The sequence below is a fragment of the Rutilus rutilus genome (genome assembly GCF_951802725.1).
Source record: "Rutilus rutilus genome assembly, chromosome: 11".
NCBI lineage: Eukaryota > Metazoa > Chordata > Actinopteri > Cypriniformes > Leuciscidae > Rutilus > Rutilus rutilus.
Window position 1 is genome coordinate 39,326,811 of NC_140216.1, and position 14,493 is coordinate 39,341,303.

At 38.2% G+C, this 14,493-nt stretch overlaps 1 protein-coding gene across 3 annotated transcripts in view; it reads left to right on the forward strand.

The window, feature by feature from the left end:
- The window catches only part of LOC311300249 (NLR family CARD domain-containing protein 3-like), a 34,264-nt gene extending 20,614 nt beyond the window's left edge, over positions 1 to 13,650 (forward strand). Inside the window, exons 1-11 of one of the 3 annotated variants that reach the window (XM_084424412.1) lie at positions 1,531 to 1,867; positions 4,026 to 4,097; positions 4,417 to 4,533; positions 5,367 to 5,426; positions 5,509 to 7,302; positions 7,476 to 7,637; positions 8,676 to 8,849; positions 9,164 to 9,337; positions 11,174 to 11,347; positions 11,666 to 11,839; positions 12,392 to 13,650. In XM_084424412.1, the coding sequence (XP_084280538.1) occupies positions 4,048 to 4,097; positions 4,417 to 4,533; positions 5,367 to 5,426; positions 5,509 to 7,302; positions 7,476 to 7,637; positions 8,676 to 8,849; positions 9,164 to 9,337; positions 11,174 to 11,347; positions 11,666 to 11,839; positions 12,392 to 12,398 (2,886 nt within the window). In that variant the 5' untranslated portion in view covers positions 1,531 to 1,867; positions 4,026 to 4,047 and the 3' untranslated portion in view covers positions 12,399 to 13,650. Of the gene's footprint in view, positions 1 to 1,530; positions 1,868 to 4,025; positions 4,098 to 4,416; positions 4,534 to 5,366; positions 5,427 to 5,508; positions 7,303 to 7,475; positions 7,638 to 8,675; positions 8,850 to 9,163; positions 9,338 to 11,173; positions 11,348 to 11,665; positions 11,840 to 12,391 lie in introns of those variants that run through there. The other 2 variants (XM_084424413.1, XM_084424414.1) reach the window with 2 other exon arrangements.
- Positions 13,651 to 14,493: the final 843 nt, after the last annotated feature.

The window sequence follows — 14,493 nt, forward strand, 5'->3', positions numbered from 1 at the left end:
GTGTTTCTCCAAACCCAGACTCCATTATAACGGTAAGAACAAGCGTCACTATCACACACTGACCGCAGGACTCTCTCTTTCTGTCCAGTTTATCATTGGCCTGTTCCTGCAATCTTGAGCTCTCAAACAGAGTTGAAGCTGCTGAAAAATATCTGAGTGAAACATAATATTTCTTTAATGCTGGACTGGCTGTCAGCTCCAGTGTTTCTGTCCTCCACTGTGTATTTTAATGCTGATGTGTTTTGTTGTAGAACAGTGCCACCATGTGTCATCAGCTGACTACTGCGGCTCTGAGCTTCTCTGATGCTGATAGTGATGTTGGGATGTTTTCTCTTTCTGTAGATGATGTTTTGTCCCGGGGCTCGATATGCCTGGATGACATGGTTCAGGGGGACACTATCGCTCGACTGCACTGTCACTATGTCGTGTTCAGAACACCTCACAGTTTCACATGAGAAAAGAGCAGATATTACACACTTTACACACATATTCTCACATTACTTACAGTCATATGTGATAAATATTAGATGTTAGATCAACTATTTTCTTGAGCTAGCATGAAAACTGTATCCAGTGATTAAAAAATGACTTCTACACAAATGTGTGTATTTTTCATCTGCAGATCTTTCCAGTAAAGAAGAGCAGAAAAGGGCTCCGCTAATATTTTCTCCAGGATCTGAGCAGCTTTGACACTAGATGATGAATCCATCACCATCTGAGACCGATATGAGCTAAAACCTGCTGTGCCAAATCTAAATGAAAGCATGCGTGTATTTTGCACAGTTCTGATCTCAGACCTTAAGGCTGTTTAACAGTAATCTAGCCGCCATCTTTACCCATGAAGCTCTTTAGAGATCAGATGCTGGACTACAGTATTACTGCTTCATGTCCACAAACACACTGGATTCATCATCATAACCACAAGATTGAGGCATTTTCCTGTTTTTAACCAAAAGAAGAGTTTTGTTTTGTAGAAAAGACAGAGGAAGATGAATGACAGAATATTAGCAAAAGGAAGATCATGAAAGACAAGAGTTAATTTTCTTTACACTTTTGATGTTTGAAATGACATTAAAATAGACCTTTGAATGGTTGTTGATGGTTTTGGCAAGTGCTGTTAATTTACTGTATCAGTTACAAGTGACAAACACAATTATGTAGTGCAATATATATAATATCCCCATTAGTTTTCATCTGGAAACATAAATCCATCATTATAAATGAAAAGGGCTCTAGGATGTAAAGACTTCTGTCCTTTTCTGCTACGAGTCTGGATTACTATTTTCTGTCAAACACATTTCTGACATTAGGAGTTTCTATACCGCTTTTTTTGCACAGGTTTCAACACAAAGTGTGGAGTGCAATGGGAATTATCAGTCTTATAAAAAGTGAGAGAAAAAATAATAATATGATGTTTTCAATATTGCGCTGAACGGTTGCTGTGGTTACCAGTGAGTTTTCTCGCACACAGCGCATGCGCGCTACCGCTTTTTCCGTTATTGTGAGATAAAAAAAAGTATAAACAAATGCGTTTCGACTATATATCTGCTGACATACAGCGCCTTTTTCCTTTGAAGAGTTATAGAAATGATCGTTGATCATTTACAAATAAAGTTGATCGAACATGTGCTGCGAAAATGAAAGTGAAAGTACTTTCCAGCGTGTTTTATTTACAAGTGCCATTTTACACCCGGGCTTAAGAATTTTTAAATAAGAACAACTGATCATCCAAGTATCAAGTGATGTTTGTATATATATGTTTATGTGCGATTTTACGTGCTGTTGATGGAAAATTCGAGGTGTTTAAAAACTTTTTATTCAAAGCAAGTGTTCTGGTGTGGTGCATGAAAATGACTTCCTCTATAACGTAAGTAACCATGAAATATTAAAGTACATTGCACATGAAATTCTTAATATGCATTTTTTTTTTTTTTTTTACTTATCAATTATTGGACATATAGCCTAGACCATATATTTTAAAATACACTTTTACACTTTTTATGTAGGTCTAATTTTCGGTTTTATTACTAAAAGCCAAAGTTTTTAGAAACCACAGTGTTGTAACACTTTTCTCTTTAACATCTGTAGTGTTTGTTTTAACTGTTTAACTTGTGTTGTTTCTTAAAATTTGATCAAATTTTCTGTGTAGGCCTAAATGAATGTCAATTACAAAGAGTGCTGTTGTTACAATCTCCCTTTATATATAATGTCATTTTTATTGAACATTTAATTAAACTAAACCAGTAGGAAATATTTTATTTTAAAATAGTTGGAAAAGATCTTGAACTAATATCTGTGTATGTTAGTCAGTTTCACAGATGTATTAAATGTGGGTTTACAGTAAACTGACCCATTTGTACAATATTTTAGGTTTCAGTGGAAGAACATTAAACTCTAGTGTTAGCCTACAAACTTCCCAGTCTGTTCAGCCAAGATATTTCTGTTTTAAACACACACAGATGAAATACTGGTGCAAACGTGACATATTTGACTGAAGAAGAGAATCTGCTGATTCAGATGATAGCAATTCTGACTAGAGATGTTCCGATACCCTTTTTCCCTTCCCGATACCGATTCCGATACCTGGACTCAGGGTATCGGCCGATACCGAGTACTGATCCGATACCTGGGTGTGTATACAGCTGAAATTCATACTAGCCCTGTATGAATTGATATAATTATTTTATGGTGTGCTTCAGACTAATCCCTTAATAAAACATGAACAAATACATACAGTGAACTAGAGTATTTTTATTATCTGACATACCGGTACATTTCACAGCAATATATTATTTATTTTTCTTAAGTGAAAAAGAACTTCAAATGCAGCCACACATCTAATCCTATAAACTGAAAAAGGTATTTTAGTTTTATTTAGTTATATAACTATGAATAATATAAGAAAAATAATCTCTTTATAACTTGAAGTCCAGAAACAATTTGCTAAATAAACGGCATTTCATTTTTGAAATACATAAGAAAAAAAAGAAAGAAAAAAAAGTACAACAGTAACTTGTACTCAATCTAACGTTAGTCCTTTAAATAAGTGCAGCCACAATGTAGTGAAATAAGAGACTTGAGTAATAGAGTATAAATAAACCTCAACTAAAGATGTCGGTAGTAAAGCTGATTGCTTTCACATCTTTTATTTTACATGAAATGTGTTTACGCACTATCTCGAATAGGGAACGCTGTTTCAGAGATGTATTTGCGACCAGACAAACTGTACCGGGGCTCCAAATTCTCAATTAAGCGGCGAAATCCATTGTTTTCGATGACTGAACAGCGGCTGGTCATCCAGAATAATAAACTCAATAATTTTGTTGGATAAATGTATCGCTCGTTGGCTGTCTTTTGAAAACTTTTCTCTTCGTTTGAATGAAGCTTCCAGAGATTGTTGATTCTGGCGCGGCTCATCCTTCTCTGCCCTTGCGTTTATGTAACCGTCGTGTTCTGCGGGGTGACGCGTCTTCAAATGGTCTAAGTTACTCGTGTTGAAGTTGCTTCTTCTTGTGCCACCCCTCGAAATTACAGTATGGCATATGAGACATGTCGCCGTTTTAATGGCTGGTTGGTCCAGTCTGAAATACTGCCAAACAGCGGACATACTGCCAGCGCGCGTTTTCATTTCTTCTTCGCTGCTCTAAACAGTGGTTGCTTGTGGCAACAGCACAACTTCCTGCGTTGCCACAAGCAACCACTGTTTAGAGCAGCGAAGAAGAATTGATCTCCGCTTTGCCGCGTTAAGCAAAGCTAGCGTGCTTTACTAGGTAATGTTATTGTTTAAGAAAATGGTATCGGATCGGTACATGGGTACAAGTACTCGCCGATACCGATGCCAGCATTTTGATTGGTATCGGCGGCATTTCCGATACTGGTATCGGAATCGGAACAACTCTAATTCTGACCATTCATTTACATGATTGAAAATCACATTGTTTTGTCTCCATAAACACACTGAAGAAAATGTCAAATGAAATGTATTGTATTTGAGTGTGTGAATGACTGATCTCTTACCCGAGCAGCTCCATGAAGACTAAATGAATCATGGACGACACACACACATTCAGACATGGAGATTCTTCTCCAGGATTCAGGTACTTCAATCTTCATATGATCTTAATGTTATAGAAGACCATTTTCTGCACATAACAGGGTGTTGTGTGTGTTTGCCAGGGTTGGTATAGTGATCTGTTGTCTCTATCAGTAGTTGGAGCCACTCAGGGTCTATAAACACTGTCCAAAGACACACAGATACAGTAGACAGCTAGATGATATATGACATTATCCTTGAACAGTCTCATCACTCTTCAACACACTGTCTTAATAGACAACCTTCTCATGTGGGATTTATTTTCATGTTAAATCAGCCAAGTTGATTCTTGTCTCTATTCTGTTATCTCTGTTCTATTAAAGTCAGTTTAAGGGTGACAGATCAATCTCACCGGAGTCCAGCTGTGTGTCCATTAAGAGTGACGCATCTATGACAGAGCCAATGAAATTTGAGGGAAAACACACATCAACTGATCTGAGGTACAACATTTCATAGATAGATAGATCTTCTTGAGTTACATGCATGCAAACTTTGGAAAAAATAGACATGACAGTTTCTGCTTCAGAGTCACATTTTTAAACTGTCACCGTTTGGCATATAATGCAACAAACGTAGGCGTAATTTGCGAGTTGGACATGTGGGACATGTGCCCACCACTCTTTGCCAGGGTCGATATTGTCCCCAGCACTTTTTGAAACATCTCGCAGCACGGTTGTACCTGATACAAACGAAACATCTCCAGTTGACTTGAAAGAGTATTAATTTCATTAGTTTGTGTTAATTTCATTCTGGTGGTGAGTGTGTGTTGCCGCTGTTATCAGTGTCAGAACGATCTCTTGTGTCTTCACACAGACAGCAGACGAACACTTCAATTACATGATTAAAACATTAAATACAGACAGGGCCATTTCTGTCCATTTTACTAATTCCCCTTTACAACTTAAACACTCAACCCTCAACTTCCACGGCAGTGGCTCAGTGGTTCATGTAGGTTGTCTACAAATCGACGAGATTGAAAATGCTCCCGACGAGCTGGATGGCGCCTTGCATGGCTGACACCGCCGTCAGTGTGTGAATGTGAGGCTATGTAAAGCGCTTTGGTGGCCATAGGTCTGTGAAAGTGCTATATAAATGCAGTCCATTTACTAAAATTATTTTATTATTAAAGTTATGTTAAAGTGTTAACAGGAGCGTTGAGGCGCTCATTGGCGCCCCTCTACCTGGCTCTATATGAACACTATATGAATTTTTGCCTCTGTTTTCTCGACTCTGTTGTATTGTCTCTGTTCTCTCCGTGTTTGTCAATAATTAGTGAACAGTCTATGGACACTCGAGGAACATTTAGGGGAAGACACATGTCATCTAATCTGAGGTACAACATTTCTGTCTAGACATAAAGATATTTCACTATCACTTTTACAAATTTGTTGTAATCTAATAATTTATTCTTTCAGTCGTGATTCTCAACTGGTCCAAAGCACATGTAAATCAAACCTGCTGAAGAGGTTTCAGTGTCTGTATGAAGGAACAGCAAAGCAGGGAAACCAAAAACTCCTGAATGAGATCTACACAGAGCTCTACATCACAGAGAGTGAAAGTGGAGAGATCAATAATGAGCATGAGGTGAGACAGATCGAGACACAATCCAGGAGAGCAGAAACAGAGGACACACCGATCAAATGCAATGACATCTTTAGACCTTTTCCTGGACAAGACAAACCCATCAGAACTGTGCTGACAAAGGGAATCGCTGGCATTGGAAAAACAGTCTCTGTGCAGAAGTTCATTGTGGACTGGGCTGAAGGGAAGGAGAATCAGGACGTCCAGCTCATATTTCCACTTCCTTTCAGAGAGATCAACTTGATGAAGGACAAAACACTCAATCTTTCAGATCTTCTACATGTCTTTTTCCCTGAAACAAAAGAAATGGAAATATCCAGTGATGAATATAAAGTGTTGTTCATCTTTGATGGTCTGGATGAGTGTCGTCTGTCTCTGAACTTTAAGAGCGAAGAGAAACTGTGTAATATATCTGAATCAGCCTCAGTGGACGAGCTACTGATGAACCTCATTGAGGGGAATCTGCTTCCATCTGCTCTCATCTGGATCACCTCCAGACCAGCAGCAGCGGATCTCGTCCCCTCTGAGTGTGTCCATCGAGTGACTGAGGTACGAGGCTTCAATGAGCCACAGAAGGAGGAATACTTCAGGAAGAGAATCAGTGATCAGAGTCTGGCTGATACAATCATCACACACCTGAAGTCCTTGAGGAGCCTCCACATCATGTGCCACATCCCAGTGTTCTGCTGGATCTCAGCCACTGTTCTAGAGGAGATGTTGAGTGAAGCAGAGAGAGGAGAGATTCCCAAGACTCTCACTCAAATGTACACACACTTCCTGATCATTCAGAGCAACATCAAACATGAGAAGGACTATGAGAAGAGAGTGAAAGATGAAGACATGATTCTCAAACTGGGGAAACTGGCTTTCCAGCAGCTTGTGAAAGGCAACCTGATCTTCTATGAGGAAGACCTGAGAGGGTGTGGCATTGATGTGACAGAAGCATCAGTGTACTCAGGATTGTGCACTCAGATCTTCAGAGAGGAGTTGGGCTTGTATCAGGGGAAAGTCTTCTGCTTTGATCATCTGAGCATCCAGGAACATCTAGCAGCTCTATATGCACACATTTACCTTACAAATAAGAACAGAAATGTGTTTGACAAAACCAAACAAAGTTTATTTTCTAAAATCTTAAACCAGAAGAAATATCATTCATTATCTGAGCTGCATCAGAGAGCTGTGGATGAGGCTTTACAGAGTAAGAATGGACATCTGGACCTTTTCCTGCGTTTCCTTCTGGGTCTCTCATTGAAGTCCAATCAGACTCTCTTACGAGAACTACTGACACAGACTGGAAGCTGCTTCTACAACAAAGAGAAATCAGTTCAGTACATCAAACAGAAGATCAGGGAGAATCTCTCTCCAGAGAGATCCATCAATCTGTTCCACTGTCTGAATGAACTGGGTGATGATTCACTGATGCAGGAGATCCAACGTTATCTGAAATCTGGAGAAATAGGAGGAACCCAACTCTCCTCTTCACAGTGGTCAGCTCTGGTTTATGTGTTGCTGACATCAGAGCAGAATATGGATGTATTTAATCTAAATCAGTTTATTGGAGCACGAAATACAGCAGATGAAGTTCTTCTGAAGCTGCTGCCGGTGGTTAAAGAATCCAGATCAATTCAGTAAGTTACTCTGACAGTCATTACAGTCATTACACTGATAAAACATGATCATATTTATGAGTTTAGCATGTGCTTTTGTACCTAATGAATACTGTAAAATGAGAAATTCATAATATCATTTATATCAGTGTTTCCTGAACTGAGAGACTGAAGAGTGTCATTGTTCTCTACAGGTTGAGGGATTGTGGTGTTACAGATGAAGGTTGTGCTGCTCTGACTTCAGCTCTGAGATCAAACCCCTCACACCTGAGAGAACTGAGTCTTACATTCAATAAAGTAGGAGATTCTGGAGTCAAGCAGCTTTCAGATCTACTGCAGGATCTGGAGATACTGAGGTAAGATTGTATAAAATGTCTCATATGGTAAATAATGATTGTGTTACAGATCTGCCAGGCTCTCACACCAGCCAATCACAGCGCACTCCCTCACCTGAGTGCTAATCACACACACCTGCACCTCATAATCACCCTCATGACTGCCACTATTTAGACACACACACTTCACCACAGTTCATTGTCCGGTCTCGTTTGTATGAAGAGGACTACTTAGCCTGCCTCAGTGACTACTACCTGATATCTCCAGCGACCCTTTTCCAGTATCGTCTCCATTCTCCTCCGTGTCTCCAAGTCTAGTGTTGTTCAGAGTTCCAGCCTTCACTGCATCATCTACCAGTCATCACACCCGTCAGAAGAAACACACTATTCACTGCCAGCATCCCGCTCTCTAAAGTATCATTGCACTTTACACTTACCTGCTTTTAGTTCATCCCCTCAGTTGTTGTCTCAATAAACCCCCTATTAACTTCAATCTCCTTCTCTTGAGTCTGCTTCCGTAATAGATTGCCATACAAAAAAATCTACTGTGATATTACTAATGAGAATGTTGCTTTTATTTTCATTAGATTCTTTCCAATGTGTCTGACATCATTTTACAATATTAATGATTAAACATGATTGGATGATGTAAAGATGTGACAACCATGTTCATATACAGATATGTTGATGATTTTGGGTACTTGCATAAAAAAATAATATTCGGTTACACTTTATTTTAAGGTGTCATTGTTACAGTGAACTTATATATTTAAGTACTGAGTAATATTAAGCAACCACATGTACTTAGTATAGGATAAGGGTAGGATTAGGATTTGGTTGAGGATTCGTTACGTGTAATTATGCATAATTTACCTGTTATGACTATGGAAAGTTCATGTAACATATGTAACATGGACACTGTTAAATAAAGTGTTATAGAATATTCTTGCAATTTTTATCAAATGGTGCCGTGGATTAAGTCTCTGATTATGAAGTTCCTGCTGATCTGAGCTGTAGATCCTGAACTGAGAGACTGAAGAGTGTCATTGTTCTCTACAGGTTGAGTGATTGTGGTGTTACAGATGAAGGCTGTGCTGCTCTGACTTCAGCTCTGAGATCAAACCCCTCACACCTGAGAGAACTGGATCTGACTGGAAATAAAGTAGGAGATTCTGGAGTCAAGCTGCTCTCTGATCTACTGCAGGATCCTCACTGTAAACTGGAAATACTGAGGTAAGATTTTATAAAAGTCTCACTGTCATCTGTTTTTCTCCTGTGGTGAATAATCAATGATATACAAAAATAAAATATACAAAAAAGTTTACCATCAAGTAACTGAAAAGGATGTTTAATCTTCATTAGATTCTTTCCAAAGCTTCTGAAGTCATTTTACTTTTGATAGTTTTACAAGTCAAAAACATGACTGTATGTCGTGAAGAGGTGACAACTGCTTTCATATATGAATCTGTTTAGGATAAATTCCTATATATCATTTATATCAGTGTGTCTTGAACTGAGAGACTGAAGAGTGTCATTGTTCTCTACAGGTTGAGGAATTGTGGTGTTACAGATGAAGGTTGTGCTGCTCTGACTTCAGCTCTGAGATCAAACCCCTCACACCTGAGAAAACTGTATCTGTCAAGGAATAAAGTAGGAGATTCTGGAGTCAAGCTGCTCTCTGATCTACTGCAGGATCCTCACTGTAAACTGGAGATTCTGAGGTAAGATTGTATAAAATGTCTCATATGGTAAATAATGATTGTGTTACAGATATGCCAGGCTCTCACACCAGCCAATCACAGTGCACTCCCTAATTCTAAATCCCCTAGTTCTAATCACACACACCTGCACCTCATAATCACCCTCATTCCTGCCAATATTTAGACACACACTTCACCACAGTTCATTGTACGGTCTCATTTTTATGAGGAGGACTACTTAAGCTGGGCATACACTGTGCGATTTTCGTCCGATTTTGAGACGGATTCTGACTCGTGCGACTCTTTTTCGGGTCGGGCCGATTTTCAGCTTTGCCGTGCGTCGTTTGTCGTGCAGTGTTCGTGCAGTGTACAGGGGGAAACGAGAGGCGATTAACCTCTCCTGACCGGCAATCGGATGGTCGGATGAATTTCTGGCATGTTAGAAATTTTGGTCGCTCCTCATGACTATATGGCACAGTTGAAGCAGAGCTACGAACCGTTTGCCCTAAACTCAGTGTTTTTTCCCTTACTGCGCCTGCGCGACAACAGACGTTTAACCATTTCGTCTCCAGCAAAAAAAAAGAAAAAAAAAGAGGGAGATCTTTAAGTTCTGTTGTTCAAACAAGCTACAAATTACGGTTGCTTACCCCCAGTTCATATTGCAAAATGTGTTAACCATTACCCACGTCTTCCACCTGCGATGTACACTTTTGCCTCTTTTATTAATTTGTTAAACAATGTTTTTGAAAAAAAGTTGTTTTTAATTTTCATTGATGAATTATTGCAGTGTTCGGACATATTATAGACTATTAATAATTAATTATATGCCTATAATTCATTGTAATCGACCTAAATGTTTTAGACAATTTTCAATAAGGAAGAGTAAGCTTCTATGTAATATTTTATTATCCTCACAGCGCGTTGGTTATGCGGTGATGCGCTATGAAATTATTGCGTGGCAATTTAATTATAATAGCCTATCAATTTTATAATAAAAGTAGCCTAGGCCTTCCCTAATAATAATAATAATAATAATAATAATACAATAATACTAATAATAATTTAGTACATAACTTGGAAATGCTAAATCATTTTGATATTGTTAGCTGATGCTTGTTTTGACAATATCTCTGGATACATGATATCGTCTATAGGCGCAACCCAACACAAGGGTTTATCGTGCTGATTTGTGCATATTTCACACGTATAGTGTGAGCAGTGAAGTCGCAGCTCGACGTTCAGACAGTATAGTGTGAGCACATAAATCCTGAGCTTTGGCTTTACATTGCATGCGATCTACTCATTCAGTGTGAGTAGGTACGTTGCTGAAATCACACAGACATCGCACAGTGTATGCCCGCCTTTACCCTACCTTAGCTCAGTTGTTGTCTCAATAAACTCCCTAATAACTTCAGTCTCCTTCTCTTGAGTCTGCTTCCGTAACAGATTGCCATACAAAAAATCTACTGTGAAATTACTAATGGGAATGTTGCTTTTATTTTCATTAGATTCTTTCCAATGTGTCTGACATCATTTTACAATATTAATGATTAAACATGATTGGATGATGTAAAGATGTGACAACCGTGTTCATACACAGATATGTTGATGATTTTGGGTACTTGCATAAAAATTTTTTAAAAAAAGTGGACACTGTTAAATAAAGTGTTATCGAATATTCTTGCAATTTATATCAAATGGAAACTAACCCGCTCAAGCAGTTTGTTGAAGCGGGTCTGAGCCTTAGACTGGACCTGTTAATGGTGCTGTGGATTAAGTCTCTGATTGTGAAGTTCCTGCTTATCTGAGCTGTAGATCCTGAACTGAGAGACTGAAGAGGGTCATTGTTCTCTACAGGTTGATTGCTTGTGGTGTTACAGATAAAGGTTGTGCTGCTCTGACTTCAGCACTGAGATCAAACCCCTCACACCTGAAAAAACTGAGTCTGTCAAGGAATAAAATAGGAGATTCTGGAGTCAAGCAGCTTTCTGATCTACTGCAGGATCCTCACTGTAAACTGGAGAATCTGTGGTAAGATTTTATAAAACTCTCAACGTCGTCTGTATTTCTCCTGTGGTGAATAATCAATGATATACAAAAATAATATATACAAAAAGTTTACCATCAAGTAACTGAAAAGGATGTTTAATCTTCAGTGGATTCTTTCCAAAGCTTCTGAGGTCATTTTACTTTTGATAGTTTTACAAGTCAAAAACATGATTGGATGTCCTGAAGAGGTGACAAGTTCTTTCATTTATAAATCTGTTGAGGAGAAATTCATATATATCATATCATTTGTATCAGTGTTTCCTAAACTGAGAGACTGAAGAGTGTCATTGTTCTCTACAGGTTGTGGTATTGTGGTGTTACAGATGAAGGTTGTGCTGCTCTGACTTCAGCTCTGAGATCAAACCCCTCACACCTGAGAAAACTGGATCTGTCATGGAATAATCTAATAGACTCAGATGTAAAGCTGCTCTCTGATCTGATGGTGGATCCACATTACAAACTGAAGAAGCTTTGGTGAGTAGTGATAATTAAAAATGTTCATATTTTAATTGAAAGTTAATTTAGTTTCTTCTTAATTTTCTTTCCTTGTGATGGTGAATTACTCACTATAAACATGTTTAATAAGAGTTTGATTAGTTAATTTATTTTTATAATAGTTTATAGCAACAATTAAATATCTTCAAGTTTCTTTTTATTTCAAACAATTCAATATTTTGCTTTCATCACTGTTTTTGAATCCCTAAATTATGTATTTTGAGAGAATGTCAATTGCAATAAAATATAATGGTAAATATTTATCACTATAGTTTCTTTATCATAAATAAACCTGACCCAGTGTCACAGAAATAGGACAGTCATACAGGGTTATAGATAAGGGTGAAGGGTCATCATTCATGGTGACTTAGAAGCAAAATCAAAATCTGAATGTTTAAAAACAGCTTTAACAATCGTACAGTATTATATTATAATCTCTCACTTTATCATCTCAGTAGTTTCTTTTAGTTGTTCTAAAGTTGATAATGCAATAATGTTGCACACATTTGACTGTCTGTGTTTCACTTACAGGTTCTAGATGTTAGTCTGACCTTCTCTGGATCAGCTGATGGAGAATAAAGAGCCTCTACAGACACAATCACATTCAACAGAATCAACAGACACAAACCCACAGTGATCATCACACACACATGTGTTTGTGTAACTTTACAGAGTGATCCAATCCTTCATCCAAAGTCAAACAAGGAAATCTTCAACCAAATTAACTTCAACCCAATGAACTACTTCATTATCATTAGCAGAGTTATTGCTCAGTGAACAAAACAACATGCTTCAGATTATTGATAAACGCAGTTATTCACAACCTAACCATAAGCTCCTCTGCACAATGGTAACGAATGGAAACTTTAACATAATATAAACTCTTTCAAATGTCAAACATAACTGAACATTAAACATTAACAGATGTTTCCCTGTACTCAAAAACACATGAAATAACACTTAATTTCAAGATTTACTCTCCATTTCCAGCCATGGGTGTCTCTAAATAAAACCACATAATTGAGCTAATTCTCCAAAAATAAATAGGTAGCCCTTTTTCCTTAAATTTATCAGGCTAATCAGTTCCTCAATTCAAGCCTCAAAATTGTGTATGTTTCCTTAACTAGTTTCCATGAGATTAAATAATGATCTGAGATGTCATCGCTCTGCTGCAGATTTTCAACGGCATCAACACTGATTCCATGTGACAATATTAGATCTAAAGTATGATTACGACAATGAGTAGGTCCTGATACGTGTTGTCTAACTCCAATAGAGTTTAGAATGTCTGTAAATGCTAATCCCAATTAGTCTTTTTCATTATCTACATGGATATTAAAATCACCAACAATTAGGACTTTATCTGCAGCCAGTACTAACTCTGATAGAAAATCAGCAAATTCTTTGATAAAATCTGTATGGTGCCCTGGTGTCCAGTATACAGTAGCCAGCACAAATGTTAAATGGGATTTATCACTTACGCTATAGATAACGTTACAGAAAGTACCATCACTTCAAAAGAATTATATTTGAAACTAGACTTCTGAGTAATACTGAAGATATTGCTATAAATGGAATATAAATCATCCAAGTGAGGATGCTGCACACTGGTGGTGGTTGAGGAGAGATCCCCTGATATGATTGTAAAGTGCTTTAGGTGTACAGTAGTACATATGAAAGCGTTATATAAATGCCTCATTCATTCAAATGCCTCATTTATTCACTGATGATGCACTTTGTTGACAAATGCCAGAAATAAAGTCAAACTGGTTAGTAATAAGTGAAGCTGGTAATGGTGTTTGTGGAGTTCTTTAATCCTCTTCTGCTGAGATCTGGAGAGATTTAATGTCTTCTTTTCTCTTCAGTTGATTTCATCTAAGGCTGTGACTGGAAGTCAGTTGTAGTTCTTGTGTTTCATCTCTTTTTACCAGAGATGGGGGACTCGAGTCACATGAATTGACTCGAGTCGCAAATTTAAGGACTTGAGACTTGCTTGACTAAATTAAGAAAATGACTCGACTTGACTTTGACTTGAGATCCAATGACTCGAGACTTGACTTGACTTGAACTGTATGACTCGAGAATGACTTGATATACATTTTTATATAAATCATCGCAACATCAATTGATGAACAAAATGAAAGCAACAAAACCATTGACGCCAGTCATCAGATTCTGCGCGTTTGCGTGACGCTGCACAAGCACAGAAAAAACACATCGCGGTGAGCGCGCTAAATATAAAAACACAAGGCATCGTTGTCCCATGGCATCTCCCTGTCAGGGTTGAGGGTGGGGGATGAAGCGAGGACTCAAGTGAAACTCACGCAGAGTTGATGGGCTTTATTTTAATAAAACAAAATACAAACAAAAACTACCCCGAGGGGGAAAACATGACTCGGCTTGACTTGACTTGACTTGACTTGACTTATACAGCAGGGAAACACACAGTGTACATACAACGAACCAGCACAGGACTGCAAACACAAGGAGAATAAATAGGGAGAGCAAACAAGGCAGGTAACGAGGGAGGACAGGTGGGGAAAGTGAATCAATAATCAGGTAACAAGGTGGGCGGGGTTAGACAATCACAGGAGAGCACATGGCACAAGGAAACACATGACAAGCCATGTGCT